The 16590-nt window shown below is 49.7% G+C and overlaps 1 protein-coding gene across 1 annotated transcript; it reads left to right on the forward strand.

Moving 5' to 3' along the window:
- The first annotated feature begins 505 nt into the window (after nt 1–505).
- Nucleotides 506–16590, forward strand: CYP27B1 (cytochrome P450 family 27 subfamily B member 1). The gene is made up of 9 exons (XM_078598298.1): nt 506–2401; nt 3772–3962; nt 5982–6175; nt 10004–10204; nt 11927–12090; nt 12986–13152; nt 13415–13496; nt 14327–14542; nt 14912–16590. The coding sequence occupies exons 1-9, from the start codon at nt 2060–2062 to the stop codon at nt 15023–15025; spliced, it is 1671 nt and encodes a 556-aa protein (XP_078454424.1). The 5' UTR covers nt 506–2059; the 3' UTR covers nt 15026–16590.

Here is a 16590-nt window from a genome sequence, read left to right on the forward strand (position 1 = left end):
TTAGCTGTACTGAACTATGTAACGGACGCCCATAATTGGTAGAAATTGACCCAAGATGACCGCTCGTCGGCCCATGCAGCCTTCCCACGAGCATGCCAGTAACGCAATGTGTGCGCATGATCGTGTATATCATTGCTGTGCGCGCACGTGTATGTGCGAATTGATAAAGGGCTGCCTATTATTACGCGCGCGCGTGCGTGTGTGCGTGTGTCCATCCTGCAATGATTACACGTACAGGGGAATACGTGTGAGCTGGTCCTGGTCGCAGCAAACAGTCGCAATGCTTCAGCTACGTGACATCAATCGAGCATTTTGGCCAGCGCGCGTGTTAGTGGCGCGCGTCAATTGTGCCCACGCGATTAACCAAATTGCTCGGAATATTTGCCCACGTGACACCTTGATTTGATGGGCTCTTTCTGGTAGTGGAGCGCTAAAATAATAATGTTTTTATTATGACGTTTTAACCCAAAAGAAACTAATTATGAATCATAACATTGGTCGTGAAAGCCCATGGTTAAAATGAATGAAAAACATCACTCGAATGCACTCCGATAAGAGCCCACCCATTGCCGTGAAAGAAAAACAAATGCAAGATTACACTTTTGGCAATGTTATTATTATTATTCGTACCATTGTTGGACGCTTCTCCTTCCCCCCGGTCGCAAACGACAAAAAAAACCACACTCGCAATAACGCCGATCATTTCATCAGTGGGTCTTGCTCTGGGGTTATTACCATAATGATTTACTGCGTATTTCCTAAACAAAGTGTTGTAACTATGAGGCATTCCGGGCGTTCTGTGTGTCTGTAAATATTAACCGTGACCTTCGCCTTGACTGGTGTAGATTGATAAAATATGACCCAAAACTTTTTTTGTTTTAATAAAAAATAAAATAAATAAACAAATCGAAGCCAGCCTTTGCGTCACGTCTCTGGGAGGCAAAGACTCGGCCTATATATACAAATGCAGAGTCCTCTCCCGCAACGAAAACTCAGCTCTTGCCCCTGTATCACAAGTAGAGGTTTTTGGTTGTTGTTTCTATCATCTCACTTAATTCCTGCTATAGCAGCGTTTATAACGGTGCATTAACAATCCCGAATCATCGCAGGGTATCGACGGAGAAGCACATTCGAAGGCAATGTTCATTTAGGAGTTGCTGGTGAAGAGATCATTTAAAGAGACCCAGAGAACAGGGGGGCCGTGTGTCCGTGTGTGCGAGAGACACGTGCCCGCGCCGAGAAGGACGTTGCATTAAAAAGTGGAGCACATTTGCAGAGAAGCGAGAGAAACGTGGAACAGCGGTTTTGAAACGGACAGGATCGAGAAGTGAAGTGCAATCGAGACAGCGATAAGCAGACACGCCGATATAAAGACATTGAGACACACCGACACATTGACATATTTACTTTTGTTCGCATTCAGACAAGCAACCACGGAGAGACACTGACACAATTGCAGCCAAGGCATTACGCCGGCAAGCAGACACTTATCCCATTAGCAGGGAAGAAGCTGTCACTGGGACAGACAGACAGACAATGAAATAGACACACCCAGGGACAGGCATAAACATTGAGACAGATACGGAGGCAGCAAGACAGGCGTTCAGATTTTGACATTTAAGATAGACATTTGAGACACGGAGACAGATATTGACACAGACAGACGTTAAGGCACCGAGGCAGAGCCTGAAAACGCATTGCCACAAAAACACACACAGACACTCAGAAAGACACCGATGCAGATATACACTGAATAATTGTGACACAGACCGGAATCAACATAGACACAGACACCGAGACGTTAAGACAAAGACACACGGCGAGACGCACCCCGAGACAGAGAAACAGACACACAGAGGACAAAGACACCGAGGGCATTGAGACAACGACACACAGCGCCGAGACAGAGAGACGGACACGCGCCGAGACAGACGAGCGCCCGAGACAGCGAGACAGACACACAGAGGACAAAGACACCGAGGGCATTGAGACAACGACACACAGCGCAGAGACAGAGAGACAGACGAGCGCCCGAGACGCAGACGACGCAGAGAGCCAAATGACGCACGCGGTGACCGTGAGCCGGACCCGCGGCTCCGCGCTGTGGCGCGCAGCAGCCGCGCTGTGCCCCCACGCCGCCGCGCCGCCGCTGCCGCAGCCGCACGCCGCCGTCGCAGCAGCTGCAGCCGCGCTGTGCCCGCACGCTGCCGCGCAGCCTCAGCCACCGCCGCGCGTTCCCACGGCAGACGCGCAGCGCACGCGCGGGGGAGGAGGAGGCGCTTGCCCGGCCGTGGCCGTGGGGGCCCTTAAGGGTCTTCGCGACGTGCCCGGTCCCAGCGTGTGGAGCTTCGCCGGCGACCTCCTGTTCAGGAGGGGCTTGAGCAGACTCCACGAGCTGCAGGTGAGAAAGCGCGCGCGTGATCGCGAGCCGTCCGGGATTGGCGGTGGGAATTCCACGTGGCTGTGTCGGGGGTTTGGCGGTTGATCCGCGGGGCGAGCGCTCTGTGGTTGGACTCACGCAGGGAGGTCGTCGTTCGGATGGGTGTTGGGTACGACGAGAGGCTGACTTGATGAACATTTGATGAGGAAGAGTGTGAATGCATTTTAAAATAGCCCAAGACGTCGAACTTCCAGCTTAACTTCTTCCATCAGGCCAACAGACATTGCTCATTTTAAGTTCGTTGCTGTCGTCCTGCTTGCTATGTCATAGCCTGTTCACAGATTCAGATTCTCGCACGTGAGCTGGATGAGACGAGACGTTAAATGTCACTTTTTTGCATAACATCGTCGCATTTATCCCATTTATGAAATGCAGTTTTTTTTGTCTGTATTAACTGGACGCGTAACCATGCATCGATCACAATTGATGAGCTACCCACACGGTGCACGCGTGAAGCGATGCGTGTGAATGCTCGTCCGTGTGCCTCGTTATGTAACAACGTCATTCTGCCTCAATTGGACATAACTGTTTGCAACCCTTCTGCCTATCGAGACACTGCTCATGATGTGAAGGGTCTTCTCACGCCGTGTCGGTCATGGGGTCCCTTAGCCATACTTCACTACACTGGTCAGCGTTGGTTGGTGAATAACCTCACACCACTCTCCCCCCCCCCCAAAAAAAAACATTTGCCGATGATCAAATCATCTCGAATGCGCCCTATCTCTGTGCACCCCAGAAGCTACGCAGGTATGAGCCCGGTTAGTGGTGCAATGGGTGACCAGCGGGGCTTGCCAGGTGTTGCAGGCGCGGGGCTGCCAGGCATGGCCAGGAGATGGCAGTGTGGAGTATGACCCCCTCGTCGACAGCGTGCTGCCTGGCTTTGCTCTGTGTTCGGCGGTTTCCTCCAACAATGAGCCAAATGCTCATTGATGCACTCTTTGGTTCTTTCGGTAAAGTCACGTAGGTATAAAATAAAAAATGGATGTGTTTGGCCAAACATCTCAATGTAGCAGGACCCTCCTGAATAGAGTACTAAGATTCATTGGGGCTTTTCTTAGTTAAATTTTCATTATTATTCGTAACATTATGACATGCGGTGCTGTAGTCCTGCACTGTGCTATAACTTGTTGCCTCCGAAACGTCGTGATTTTTATTTGATTTTTATTTTACTTTTATTAATTTAAATTTTTATTTTTTATCGACGTGACTTTACCGATAAAAAAATCTAAGAATATGAATCCTTGCAGTCACGAAAGCTTCAAATCTAGAACTTCGGAGTATACTTTGCGCGACGTTCATGTCCCGTCGTGCCGTGCGACCCGCGAACGCAGATCGAGGGCACCCGGCGCTACGGCCCCGTGTGGAAGGCGCAGTTCGGACCGTTCGTCACGGTGCACGTGGCGTGCGCGAAGCTGATGGAACAGGTGCTGCGCCAGGAGGGCGCTCACCCCATTCGCTCGGAGCTGTCGTCGTGGAAGGACTATCGCACGGAGCGCGGCCACGCGTTCGGACTGCTCACTGCGTGAGTATCACAGCCGTGCAGCTGTTCACAATGAAGGTGGTTGGGTTAGATCACGTGTCGCAACCCTCCACCACCCGACACGGCCAATCGGTAACAAAAAATGTGTCACGTTAACAAAACGCCAATTCGTTACTTCTTCAGCCCACCGGTGTGCTTGAAGAGTGAATCCACAACATTTAGAATGTGAGTTGTACGACGTCTCGCTGGTAATTACATTCAGCATCCTGGTGCGATTTGCCAGAACTGATTGGCCGTGTCGGGTGGTGGAGGGTTACGACACATTTATAAATAACGCGATCTAACTCCAAAACCTTTATTATGAATGATACTGGTCGCGAAAGCCTACGTGTTAAACAGCCATAACACTACTCCTCGTCCCCCCACCACCCCTCCTGACACGCGGTTCTCTGGCTTGACCGCCTGAGTGTGCAATTATTGTTGTGGTGCATCTACATCATCAGCCATTCGAAAGAAGAAGACGGAAGACTGCGTGAGTGTTGTGCAGCGGCCCCACCAGCCGCCCCCCCCCACCACCACCACCTTTTGTGTCCAGAAGAATGAGGGGCGGACAAACACGCCGGACGATTGACTGTGTGTCCCACCCAATTAAAACCGATGCATCTGGGTCATGATCGTGGCAGCCTTGTGCCCCTGTGTGTGTGTGTGACCCAATGATGTGTTTTTTGTGTCATACCTAATAATCATCATCATTAATATCATCATCATTATTATTGTCACACACGTATATATAGTCATGGCATTCCGGAATCTGCCATGCTTTAACAAGATGCGGGGGCTTCACCCATCTCCGTTAGTAACCCTGAGCCACGCAAGAACAGTTCACACTCCGATGGCTGCAGGAAAGCCAGTCTCTCCGTAGTCTGACAATCTCTGTTTGACTTCTCGTCAATTCAGCCCCCTTGTTCAGGGCGGCCTTGAAGCCCTGTTCAAGACAGGCGATGACGAGCTGCTAAACTGGATACTTGGCCTCTCTATATTTCTAGATTTGAACCTCACAAAAATAATATTCAGGGCCTACCTTGGCTCCTCCCACCCTCAACCGGTATATATACAAGGACTGTTTTCTTGGAATTTCTCTCACTTGATACAACTATCGTGCTGTGACGGTTCCACCTGAAGACGGAAGCTTGTGTTGCCTCCGAAACGTCGTGATTTTTATTTTATTTTACTTTTATTAATTTAAATTTTTCACCTACGTGACTTTACCGAAAAAACCTAAGAATATACTCTCTATATTTCTTCCATACATGTTGGCTTCCAAACCATCCGGGCAGATGGCCGATGAGTGCTCGTCATTCGAGGCCGTGGCAATGACGAGGAGCAGGCATCCAACAATTGTCTTTGTGCTTCCCACCGTTCAATGCTGCTACGGCAGCTCTCCGATGTGCAGCAAAACAAAACGTCGGACCATCGTGCCGCACAGCAAGCCGGAACAACTCGAGGAACACACTCAGAGCTACGCAGCAGAGCCACGAAGACTCGCGCGTTCACAACGCGGCTGCCTTCGCAATCCCCCCACCCTCCTCCCCGTGACCCAAGGGGTCTCATCCTATGCCACTCGCTCCGGTGCCCTTCATCCTCCACTCAGCTGTGGCACCTTCATCCTCACCGAACCCTTACGACAGGTGGGGGTCGCCGCGGTGGCGAGATGTTAACTGCCTCGCCCGGTTTTCGGGAAGTCGCGGGTTCGATCCGGACCCCTGACGCCTGCTGTTTATTTGGAGTTTGCGTGTCTCTTTCCCCGCGGTCGCGTGGATTGTTTCCCCTCCGCACTTTTAGAATCAACATCAACGCGTTCCGAGTCATTTGACTGCGAGAAATGTTCCACGTGACGATAAGCAAACTTCGTTGAGCTGGCCAGGTAACTTCTGAAACAAAAGAAGAGCTGCATATCTCAGCGGGCCTTACCTGGCAAAATAAAATAACCCTCCCCCTTCCCCCGCTCCCACCGCCTCCCCCCTTTTGCCTGCCCCATTGTGCCACGACGCGTTGTGACAGGGAGGGAGAGGAGTGGCAGCGGTTACGCCGGGTGATCGGAGACCGCATGCTCAAGCCGGGCCGCGCCGCCGCGTACACGGCCCCCCTCCTCGACGTGGTCGGCGACCTCCTCGACAACGTGGAGAGGCAGCGAGGGCAGAACCAGGGCCTGGTGCGGGACGTCTCGGATGTCTTCTACAAGTTCGGTCTTGAAGGTCCGTGTGCGAGCTTCGACAAAAAAAACCCATCTTGAGCACGCCGCACGACAATGGGTGGACTCGGATGTTCACGAACGCGCAGTGGATGTACGTGGCGGTGCCGCGGTGGCTCTCTGTTGTGTATTTGGGGTTGTACCGCGTGTTGTTAGGGGCCGTCCATAAATGACGTCACGCACCTGGGGGGGGGGGTTGGGTCAGACATTTGTGACGATGTGTGACGATGGGGGGGGGGGGGGGTTGAGAAATGTGACGTCACATCAAAATGCGCAACTTTAAATAGATATCGACAACACGTTCTGCTTAATTAAGTAGACTTTTTAATAAATGTTTTCTCCTACAACATCAGAGTACAGCGCCACATTAAATACGTACTACAATGACAATAGTTTAAAGCGATTTGAAGCATGTTTTTTTTTGGGGGGGGGCGGCAGAGTTTTGTGACGTCATATTTTTTGTGACGCCGTGTGACGAGGGGGGGGGGGGGGGCAAAAATCGTCCAAAATCGCGTGACGTCATTTATGGACGGCCCCTTAGGCACGGGAGTCCGACGTTTCGCCCCAAGTGCGTACAAAGAAACAAACCATTGGAGAACGACTCAGCAGATGTTGACGAAGCGGCTGACTTATCGCCGCTTCGACGCATCATTGGCGACGGAGATGTTGCCAATGCTTCCATCAAAAACTTTAACGGAAAGGACCATTTGCCCACAGAGCGTGAATGGAGCCGTTTGTGTTGAGCTGGGAGCTTGACACGCATAATAAGTGAAACATCAAAGCACCGACGTGTTTATTCGCTTATTTGCCGAGCATAGAATTCGGGGTACAAATTGGAATGTGCTAAAAGTCATGCATACTTCGACGGACGTTTGCATAAGTCCCTTTAAATGTGAGTTGGGATCCACTTCAAGTTGTTTATGTGGATCAAGATAACGCATTAATCTGTTTGTAATATAAAATATAATTGCAACGAAAAAATGCACCCAGCAGAATGTCTAATTTATATCCCCAATTTGAACGGGGAACTATTTTTTTGGTCCGACATTTTAATCGAATCTCACAATTTTTAATCAAGCTCTGAATTCAATGTTTTGCACGTGGATTGCTAAGCGATTGGTCAACACGGATCTCCGGTCTGTGGGCATGTCTTTGGGACTGTTGCCGCAGATCACCGAGCCGCACATAACCGATCGGAAAGCACGCGGGCGAGGTCAGATAATTGCAGCGATTTTTTTTGTTGCCAAAAGCCCCGTAAATTAATACGCGGTTTTGTCTCACGCTGTGACCTTCAAGGGCACTGCGACCCGAATTCATCGCATTGCAGGCCACTGGTATTAGTGATGGATGAGCGGCTGTGTGCGTAACCCCCCCCCATCTTATGTTTGTTTGGAAGTAAAATGCAACGGTTTGCGATAGACGATGCTCAGACATGCGGGGAGGCAAGCACATTTCATCAGGGGAGACGCGCTACCACGTGGCGTGCTGTGTGTATGCGCGCGTGTGTGTGTGCAGACGCCCGCGTGTTTGCAATCAGGGTTAACATCCTGGTCATGTCCGTCAGTGAACATATTGATATAAATCTGCTATGGACCTTTCGTTGATTGACCGAGGCCGAAAGGAGCGCTGTGTTGCAATCACAATGCTATTGCTTTGAAGTGGAATTGACCAAACAGTGCAACAATGCGGACACCTCCTGAAAAACAACCTTCATTTCCGGTGAAGCTTTCCTGGATAAATAATGGCATCATCGTTGTGTTAATATCAACTTTCAGCGATATGAAAACGCGGTAGGCGTGGCATTGATACCACCACACAGCGGTGCGCTGTCCTGTTCTTCACGTGCTCACGAGCAGAACCTTGGCCCTGGGTCTGCGATGTGAGATGTGTTTTTGTGTTGCAGCAGAGGGATAGTGCGCAGTGCTGCGGTGATGCAGATTGTGAGCGGTCGCCAAGAATGTTGTGGTTAAATGACTGCAGAAAGTTACTAAAAGGGATGCTGCGTAGAGTGTGCTTTGAAGAAGAAGAAGTGCAGATGTGGGCCGGGTGACTCAGAGGTCAGCGTTCTGAGCCAGCACGTCTGAGATCTTAGATTTTAATCAGCCGTGAGTGGTTTGGTTGTATTCTCAAGTGTAGCGAGTAGATGGCCCAAGCCCGGTCACCAATGGCTGCACACATTCAAACTGTCATGTGAAGTTTGGCGTTGCACTTAATTTGGCAACATTTCAGCTCCAGAAAAATATAACCGAATACAGTATATCAGTTTTGACTGTGCACGCGACAATCTCAATTTGAACAAAATATATCTTCCACACAGCTGTTCTCCGGCACAGCAGCGGGTGCTCCGATTAGCATGGCTGGCTGCGTACGCTGCAAAAGAAGTTCAACATACATTACATACATACATTACATACATACATTACATACATTACATACATTATATACATACATTACATACATACATTACATACATACATTACATACATTACATACATACATTACATACATACATTACATACATTACATACATTATATACATACATTACATACATACATTACATACAAACATTACATACATACATACATTACATGCATACATTGCATACATACATTACATACATACATTACATACATACATTACATACATTATATACATACATTACATACATACATTACATACATACATTACATACATACATTACATACATTATATACATACATTACATGCATACATTGCATACATACATTACATACATACATTACATGCATACATTACATACATACATTACATACATTACATACATTACATACATACATTACATACATACATTACATACATACATTACATACATACATTACATACATTACATACATACATTACATACATACATTACATACATTACATACATACATCACCTACATTACATACATACATTACATACATACATACAATACATACATTACATACATACATAAATTACATACATACATTCATTACATACATACATTACATACATTACATACATACATAACATACATTACATACATACATAACATACATTACATACATACTGCTTGCGGGGATTTCAAAGTGGATCCATCATCTCGTGGCGACGATGCAGGCGGCAGGACTGTAAGGGGCGGGGGGGGGAACCCCTCATTTAAACAAGAAATAAAAAATAATGCTTGTGCTCGAATTCTGTAACGCTCTCCAACATGCGTTTTATCCTCGGAAGTACTTCATTAGCGTTTCGTTTCGAGGCCACACAATGAGATGACGTCACACGGCGCATGACGTAATTAGGAGATGAGGTAGACGGGGAGGGAGACGGAGGGGTTCAAACTTTCTTTTGGAGCTGATTTTGTTTTTTATTTAAACACCGTGAGGTTTTTTTCTCGTCTCAAATTTTTGGGCAAACCTCTGATCATTTTTTTCTTCCAGTTTTCAAATTAGCAACGTAACTTGACACTAAATTTCCATTCAAATTGGATCATCTTTTCAAAGTTTCCTACCCCCCCCCCCCACCCCCCGTTACAAACAGAGTTAACGCTTTCAACATTAGCTACGAAGCGTTTAAATATCACGTGAAAGCAGTATTTACAAGAGTAGACCAACGTTAGTGTTTTGGGTCAAATCGAGCCATTGGTTAATATAACATCAAAATTCATTAATCATACTTGTGCTGCACAACCAATCGGCTACACATCCTTCTGGGACTGCGCTTTATCCAGCCTCGTCGTTCCAATGCAAGCCAAACTCCGCAGCGGTCTCGACGTTTCCAGCGTACTCATCGGGGCTTTCTGATCGACCGATTCGTCTGTGCGCCTGCAGGGATCGGCGCGGTGCTGTTTGAGGCTCGCCTCGGCTGCCTGGCTCCGAACGTCCCCGAGGACACTGAGCGCTTCATCCAGGCCATCAACAGCATGTTCCAGCTGACGCTGCTCACAATGGCCATGCCGCGCCCGCTGCTCTGGCTCTACCCGACTCCCTGGAAGCGCTTCGTGGCCGCCTGGGACTGCCTCTTTGCCTTCGGTACGGGCGCCGCAAATGGGGCAATTGGGAAGGGTCGTAAAGTGAGCATCGCTCGGACTTTGAGAGTTTTATATATAGTAATAATAACAAACATTTTTGTCGTGCAGCAGGTTTGGTGAGCGATAGAGAAGTTGGCTCAATTTCATCGCCTTTGTCGAACTTATAATTTTTTGCATCGCTCTCCGATGTCTTCTCGGAGTTGTCCGCCGCGTTCATGACCAATGTCTCTCAACGTTCTCGGGGGGAGCTCTTTCACTGTACTCCCAGCACGTGGCGTGACACGTCGGACAATCACACCGAGCAGCATTGCTGCACAATCTGAAAAGGCATTGGGAGAGCCATAGAGCCACAAACTGCGATATGCCAAGCCATGAGTATGGTCTGGATTGTTCCTGTGCGTTACAGCAGGAGTAGTTAATTGCCCATACATGGATAAATGGCCTCCAATGATGCGCTGCTTGAATAGTTCTCATTTCCCATGTGTCCACACACACCGTGTTGTAATTTCCATCAATATGCTCGCGCTATATATATTTTAAAAAGGCCAAGTCTACGTTGGTAATTTGTGTAATTCCCACACGGACACACAAACACACATTGTTGATGGATGTATGGAAAATGTGTGGCGTGTGACGTTGAAATTGGGGCCACGTCATGATTTGGGATATGTTTAAATGGCTGTCTGATCGATAAGCTGAATTCTCCAAATTACCTTGACAATGGTGAAATGTGTGCGTGACATCAATCGCGTCCGCATTAACTAAGTACCAGATGCTCAAGCATTTCCATAGCAGTTGGTTGGGTTCTCTAAACATGCATACACACGGTGAACTCTCAGTTGCCCGAGGGCGCATTATCTGGGCTCGCGGATGAAGCGTGCTTGCAAATTATATTGTTGTTTTACACGTAGACCGGATTAAATATCTGGTGTTCCTCACCTGTTGGAGGTGACGTAATTGTCAAGTAAAGTTAAATGAGTGGCATGATCAATTAAGTACGTATGTATGTTGAACTTCTTTCACACCGTACGTAGCCAACCGTGCTAATCGGCGGTGCGGTGAATGTACAACAAACTAAACACAAAAAGCAGTTCAGAATCAGAATATTTGTTTATACTGGAGGAACCCGATGAACTATAAAGTATATTTTTCACACATGCCCAGTAGTTCACACATGCCCAGTAGTTCACACATGCCCAGTAGTTCACAGATGCCCAGTAGTTCACAGATGCCCAGTAGTTAAGAAGCAATGAAAGTGATTAACAGTCTACGTCTTCAACTCAATTCCATGTCCGTAGGTAAACGATGAATCCGGTCCCTACGGTCCAATTCACATAATTACTTGGCACACGCCATTGTTTATGTTTGATCTGGAGCACCCCTCCCCACCATCACCCCGAGTGACCGAGAAGTCGACTTGCACCACGTGCCGTGAGCAACCTCGTGACCGCGCGTCGCTTGGCCGTGATGTCCGTAGCAGCAGCCGCGGGGTTTAAACCTTCCGCCTTCGAAGAGACCGGGACCCCTAAACGCAACAACATTTGACAGTCAAGGCCCGCTTGGCCACGCGAAACCTGGCCATCGCGGCGAACGACGCCCGCGGCGGGAACGCGAACTCGCGAAGCGCGACGGGGATGCGACGCAGTGACGTTCCCTGTCGACGATGTCCAAGCGTGGCCGACATCGCCGCCGTTGTGACGCGCGATTCTTTTTCTGCGAGCAGCGAAGACCCACATCGACTCGAGGCTGGCCGAGCTGAGCGAGCGGACGCGGCGCGGCGAGGCGGTGCAGGAGAGGGTCCTCGCCTACTACCTCTCCCGCCAGGACCTCTCCATGCGCCAGATTTACGGCAACCTGACGGAGCTCCTGCTCGCCGGCGTGGACACAGTGAGGATCGCCGACACAGACGCCCACCCCCCGCGTCAAACTCGCGTAGCGTCGCGCCGATCGCAGCGTCGCGGCGTGAATCCCAAGGGGGAGATGGAGATGGGTGGCCTGATGCGTAATACGCGTACGGCGGTTAGCGTCCCTGTCCAATGAACCTACCCCCCCATCCTGACTTCATTTCCCCGCCGCAGCTAACATCGGCAGCGAGTGATATCTGAAACAGTTCTGCCCACTTACTAGCGTGGTGAAATATGGTTGAACAATCCCCCCGACTAACCAACGCGGCGGTGGGTGCACGAGACGCTGTGTCATCGCCCCCCCCAACCCACCCCTCTACACAACCTTTGCAGCATTGAATCAGCCCCAACTCCGCCCTGCCCTCTCGACTTTGCTGTAGAGGCAGCTCGTACACCACGCACACCAACCCCTCCTTCCTCTCGCTAGCGGGTAACAGGGCGCCATGGTGGCAAAATGTTAACTCCCTCGCCTGGTATACAGGAGGTCGTGGGGTCGATCCCGACCTGATGCCTGCTGCTGTATATCTGGAGTTTGTATGCTCTTCCTCCACGTGGTCATGTGGATTTTTCTCCGGGTCCTCCCGTTTTCCCCTCCACATTTAATATCGACGCGAAGTTTAGGGTATTTTGCTGCTATACATTTCCACATGAGAAGCCAGTCACCTCGTTGAGCTATCATTTGTGTCGGCAAGGCCGCTTGTGAAAAAGAGCTACACAGCACAGTGGGGCCTCGCCTGGTAAAATAAATAGTTTAGTTTTAGTTGAACAGCACTGACGCTGCTGCCCAAGGAGCGCACGGGGTTGTCCACGTGCGGGACGAAACTAACGTCCTCCCTCCTCCTCCCACTGCCCCCCCCCCCGCACGTGTCCCCGCGCAGATCTCGAGCACCATGTCGTGGTCCCTGTACGAGGTGTCGCGCCACGCCGACCTGCAGGAGCGCCTGCACGCCGAGGTGTGCGCCGCGATGGGCGGCCGCGCCACGCCGGGCCCCGAGGAGCTGGCGCGCATGCCGCTGCTGAGGGCCACCGTGAAGGAGGCGCTCAGGTGGGGAGCCGGGCTGGCCTTGCGCCTCTCATCCACGCGACAGGCTGCGGTCATTCTTGATAAGCCTCCTTGTTGCGATGACTGCCGCGTGGCGTCAACTGCGAGTGCGTCGAGCTTCTTTCGCGCCGCGCGTAGCCAACCGCGCTAATCGGAGGCGCGGGGGAAGGACCGCAGACTAACACGCACACAAAAGCAGTTCTACAGAAAACAAAAAGCTATTTGTGAGCAGCTCTTACATGCACTGGTGCGGTGTCTCCTGCAGGCTGTACCCCGTGATACCCGGCAACGCGAGGGTCTTCTCGCAGCGAGACGTCGAGATCGGCGAATACCTCATCCCGAGAGGGGTGAGCACCACGCGTGAGGCGCACGTCCACGGCCACGTTCGCGTTTGATCCGTGTAGCCAGGCGAGGAGTCAAGGGGCCAGGATAGTCTCTCAAACTAAACTAAGTTTTATTTGACCAGGTAAGGCCCACTAAGCGATTATAGATCTTTTTTCAAAAGCGACCTGGCCACAAGTGAAAGCCCAGCGAAGTGGGCTTATGATCGTCGTGTGGAAATGTCTTGCAGCCAAATACTCTAAACGCGTGATGTTGATTCTAAATGTGGAGGGAAAAACCGGAGGATCCGGAGAAAAATCCACGCGACCACGGGGAAAGAGAGAAAACACGCAGACTCCAAATATGCAGGCGTCAGGGTCGAGATCGAACCCACGACCTCCTTTATACCAGGCGAGATAGTTAACATCTCGCCATTGTGGCACCCCCATCTCATTTGCAAGAGTGGCCTCGCGTATTAGTCTGCCAGTAGAGGTTGGGGTGGGGAGAGCGATGATGGTTGTGTACAATCCCAATTGATTGATTTTTGGTGTAACTTTCGAGTTCCTTATATGCACATCAATATATGCACGTGTGGCCTGTTCCGAGTCACTCTCGCCCTGATCCAATGAAATGCCACCGATTTGGAGTCAAACGTTGACTATTTTGCACGCGTGCCTAGACCACACCTGGCACTCCCAGGTGGTCTCCCCACCCCAGCACCAGGCAAGCTCAACCCTGTGTAGTTTAGTCTTGATTTGTGTAGTTTGTGTAGTTTGTGTGCGCTCAGGGTGGTTTTGTCACAGGTGTGGGTCAACCTTGGTTTTGTTTCACGTTCGTGCCCCGTTTTGTGCAACAGACACTCATCACGCTGTGCCACTACGCCACCTCGCACGACGAGCGATACTTCCCGGAGCCGGAGGCTTTCCGTCCCGACCGCTGGCTCGACAAGGGAAACAAGAAGGAGGGGGAGGAGGGCATGCACTCATTCGCGTCCATCCCGTTCGGCTTCGGCAAGCGCAGCTGTGTGGGGAGGAGGCTCGCCGAGTTGGAGGTCCACCTTGCACTGGCACAGGTGAATAGCAAACTCGTACAAGCACGAGGTGGTCAGATGGATCAGGGTGCTGGGACCATGACAGAGCTGAGATCGAGGGGTAAAATGTGGGGTTTAGCCGCCAGTGATTAAATCAGGTTATCCGGCGTAGTGAGGTGGTGGTTTCTCTCTGGTCACCAATGACCGCATAAAAAAACGGATTTTGTGATCTTTTGGATTTCATTTAAGCAATTCCAGAAACAGTATTTACAACGAGCACAGTTTGTTTCATTGGCATGAACCACTCCGTGGCAGCATCATTTCAAAGGTAACACAATGAGCCTGGGAATAAACAACAGCCACAATGATAGTTATGACAACAACTGACCATCGCCGATGTACCCCTTGCAGATCATAAAGAAGTACGTCATCAAGCCGGAGTCCAAGGACAGCGTGGTACGGCCCATGACACGTACCCTGTTGGTGCCAGACCGGCCCATAAACCTGCGCTTCCTCAACAGGTGACGGCCGTCTTCTGCTCAAGAAGAGATATGAACACAGCTGTCCGTTTATGTTTTATGAAGGGAGGGCGGCTATACCACGTGTCGTGGCCCCAGTTGCTCTTGACCCTTTAAAGTCTTCCTTGGCCTCTGTGCCTATTGCAGCAAATTGAGAGGTGCGTACGGAGGCATCTCCCCAAGTTGATGGGGGATTAGCAAAGCGGTGGTTGTCTGTGTGGGGGGTCCTTCCACTATAAAAAAGAGACCCTCTACAGAAAAATGAACGTGTTGGGAGTCCACAGATTGATGTCGAAGTCACGTGTAGCTCTATAGAACGTGTGGGGCTGATGCGTGGCGAGCACTACCACGTGAATGTGGATCTGTGGTAACGAGCTGAAGAAGAGAACGTGTCATCGGTTAGCGGGGCAGGGCCCGACGGGGGACAGGGCGAGCTTGTTTCCCGTGCACGTGGGCAGAACTCACCTGGTCGGAATTCCATACGGAGAGGACGAGGCCTGAGATTCAAAACAACTTAACAATATGGTGGAAGTCAAAATATGGAAAAAGTTAGTTTTTTTAGGATCTGCTTGCCTGTTTTGTTCCATGATCCGTGTTTGGTCATGGTAGCCTGGGTCATAGGATTGTGCTGGTCGTGGAGGGGTGGAGGGGGGGGGAAGATATGGTTTGGGTTTTGCAAAAGTCACAACACCCACAACTGTATCATGAGCGGCGGCAGCGGCAGTGTGACCGTTTACGATACCCGTATCAAAGCGTCATCTGAGACTGCTGGCACTCTTGACATTCGTGCCAAATGTGATCAGCGGGGGCGTGCGCTCTGGAATGTTTGTGTCAGGGCATTCAGAGCTGCAATTCGGCAAATAATCAACGTAAGAGTATCTGCATCCTGTGAATAAGAAAACAAGTGGAGTGCTCTCCAAAATGGCTAATCGGTGTCAGCGTGTCCAGCAAACACGTGGCCCACAGCCACCTCAAGAAGAGTTTTCAGCAACGAGAGAGCACAAATGTACTTTCGCTGCTGTTCACTGAAGTATTGTTTTATATATTATCTTTACAAAAGCTTAAAAGCCTTAAAAAAGTGACAATTTGTAAACAGTGTTACGTTCCGTTACTCACGTGTTAGTCAAAGTAACTCTAACGGCGTGAGGCCTTCATCCAGCCGTGCATTGGCAAAGGGCTGTATATTATTATTATGATGATGATGATGAAGAATTCAATGTACATAAAGCACAACTATTTAATGAATGTAAATTATTCGTAATTACGCACTTATATTTTTTGTATTTTCATAACAATGCATATTTTAGTCTGCACGAATACGTTGTCGAAAATCACGATGCGTCACTTCACTGTGAGAGATGTAACTGCAACGTTCTTTGGCTCGAAATCTTATTTCAGGTGCACACCGTGCGACTTGAGCAATCATTTTTACGAACACGATGACAACGCACACGTGTTCGCGTTTAAAGTACTCTACTGCGTTTCAAGAGCATGGACTGTTGTTTATTTGTTGTATATACAATAAAATATGTCATGAGCTTTCAAATTAAATATAAGAATGCTGTGGTTTGA

This window comes from Lampetra planeri, chromosome 10, assembly GCF_965212315.1.
Source record: "Lampetra planeri chromosome 10, kcLamPlan1.2.h2, whole genome shotgun sequence".
Lineage (NCBI taxonomy): Eukaryota > Metazoa > Chordata > Hyperoartia > Petromyzontiformes > Petromyzontidae > Lampetra > Lampetra planeri.

Bases quoted from the DNA above. Each gene is read 5' to 3' on its own strand.
- CYP27B1 (XM_078598298.1), top strand. From the start codon at position 2,060: ATGACGCACGCGGTGACCGTGAGCCGGACCCGCGGCTCCGCGCTGTGG. The intron at 10,205-11,926 runs GTACGGGCGCCG...TTCTGCGAGCAG, and splicing joins GGACTGCCTCTTTGCCTTCG to CGAAGACCCACATCGACTCG. The intron at 12,091-12,985 runs GTGAGGATCGCC...GTCCCCGCGCAG, and splicing joins TGCTCGCCGGCGTGGACACA to ATCTCGAGCACCATGTCGTG.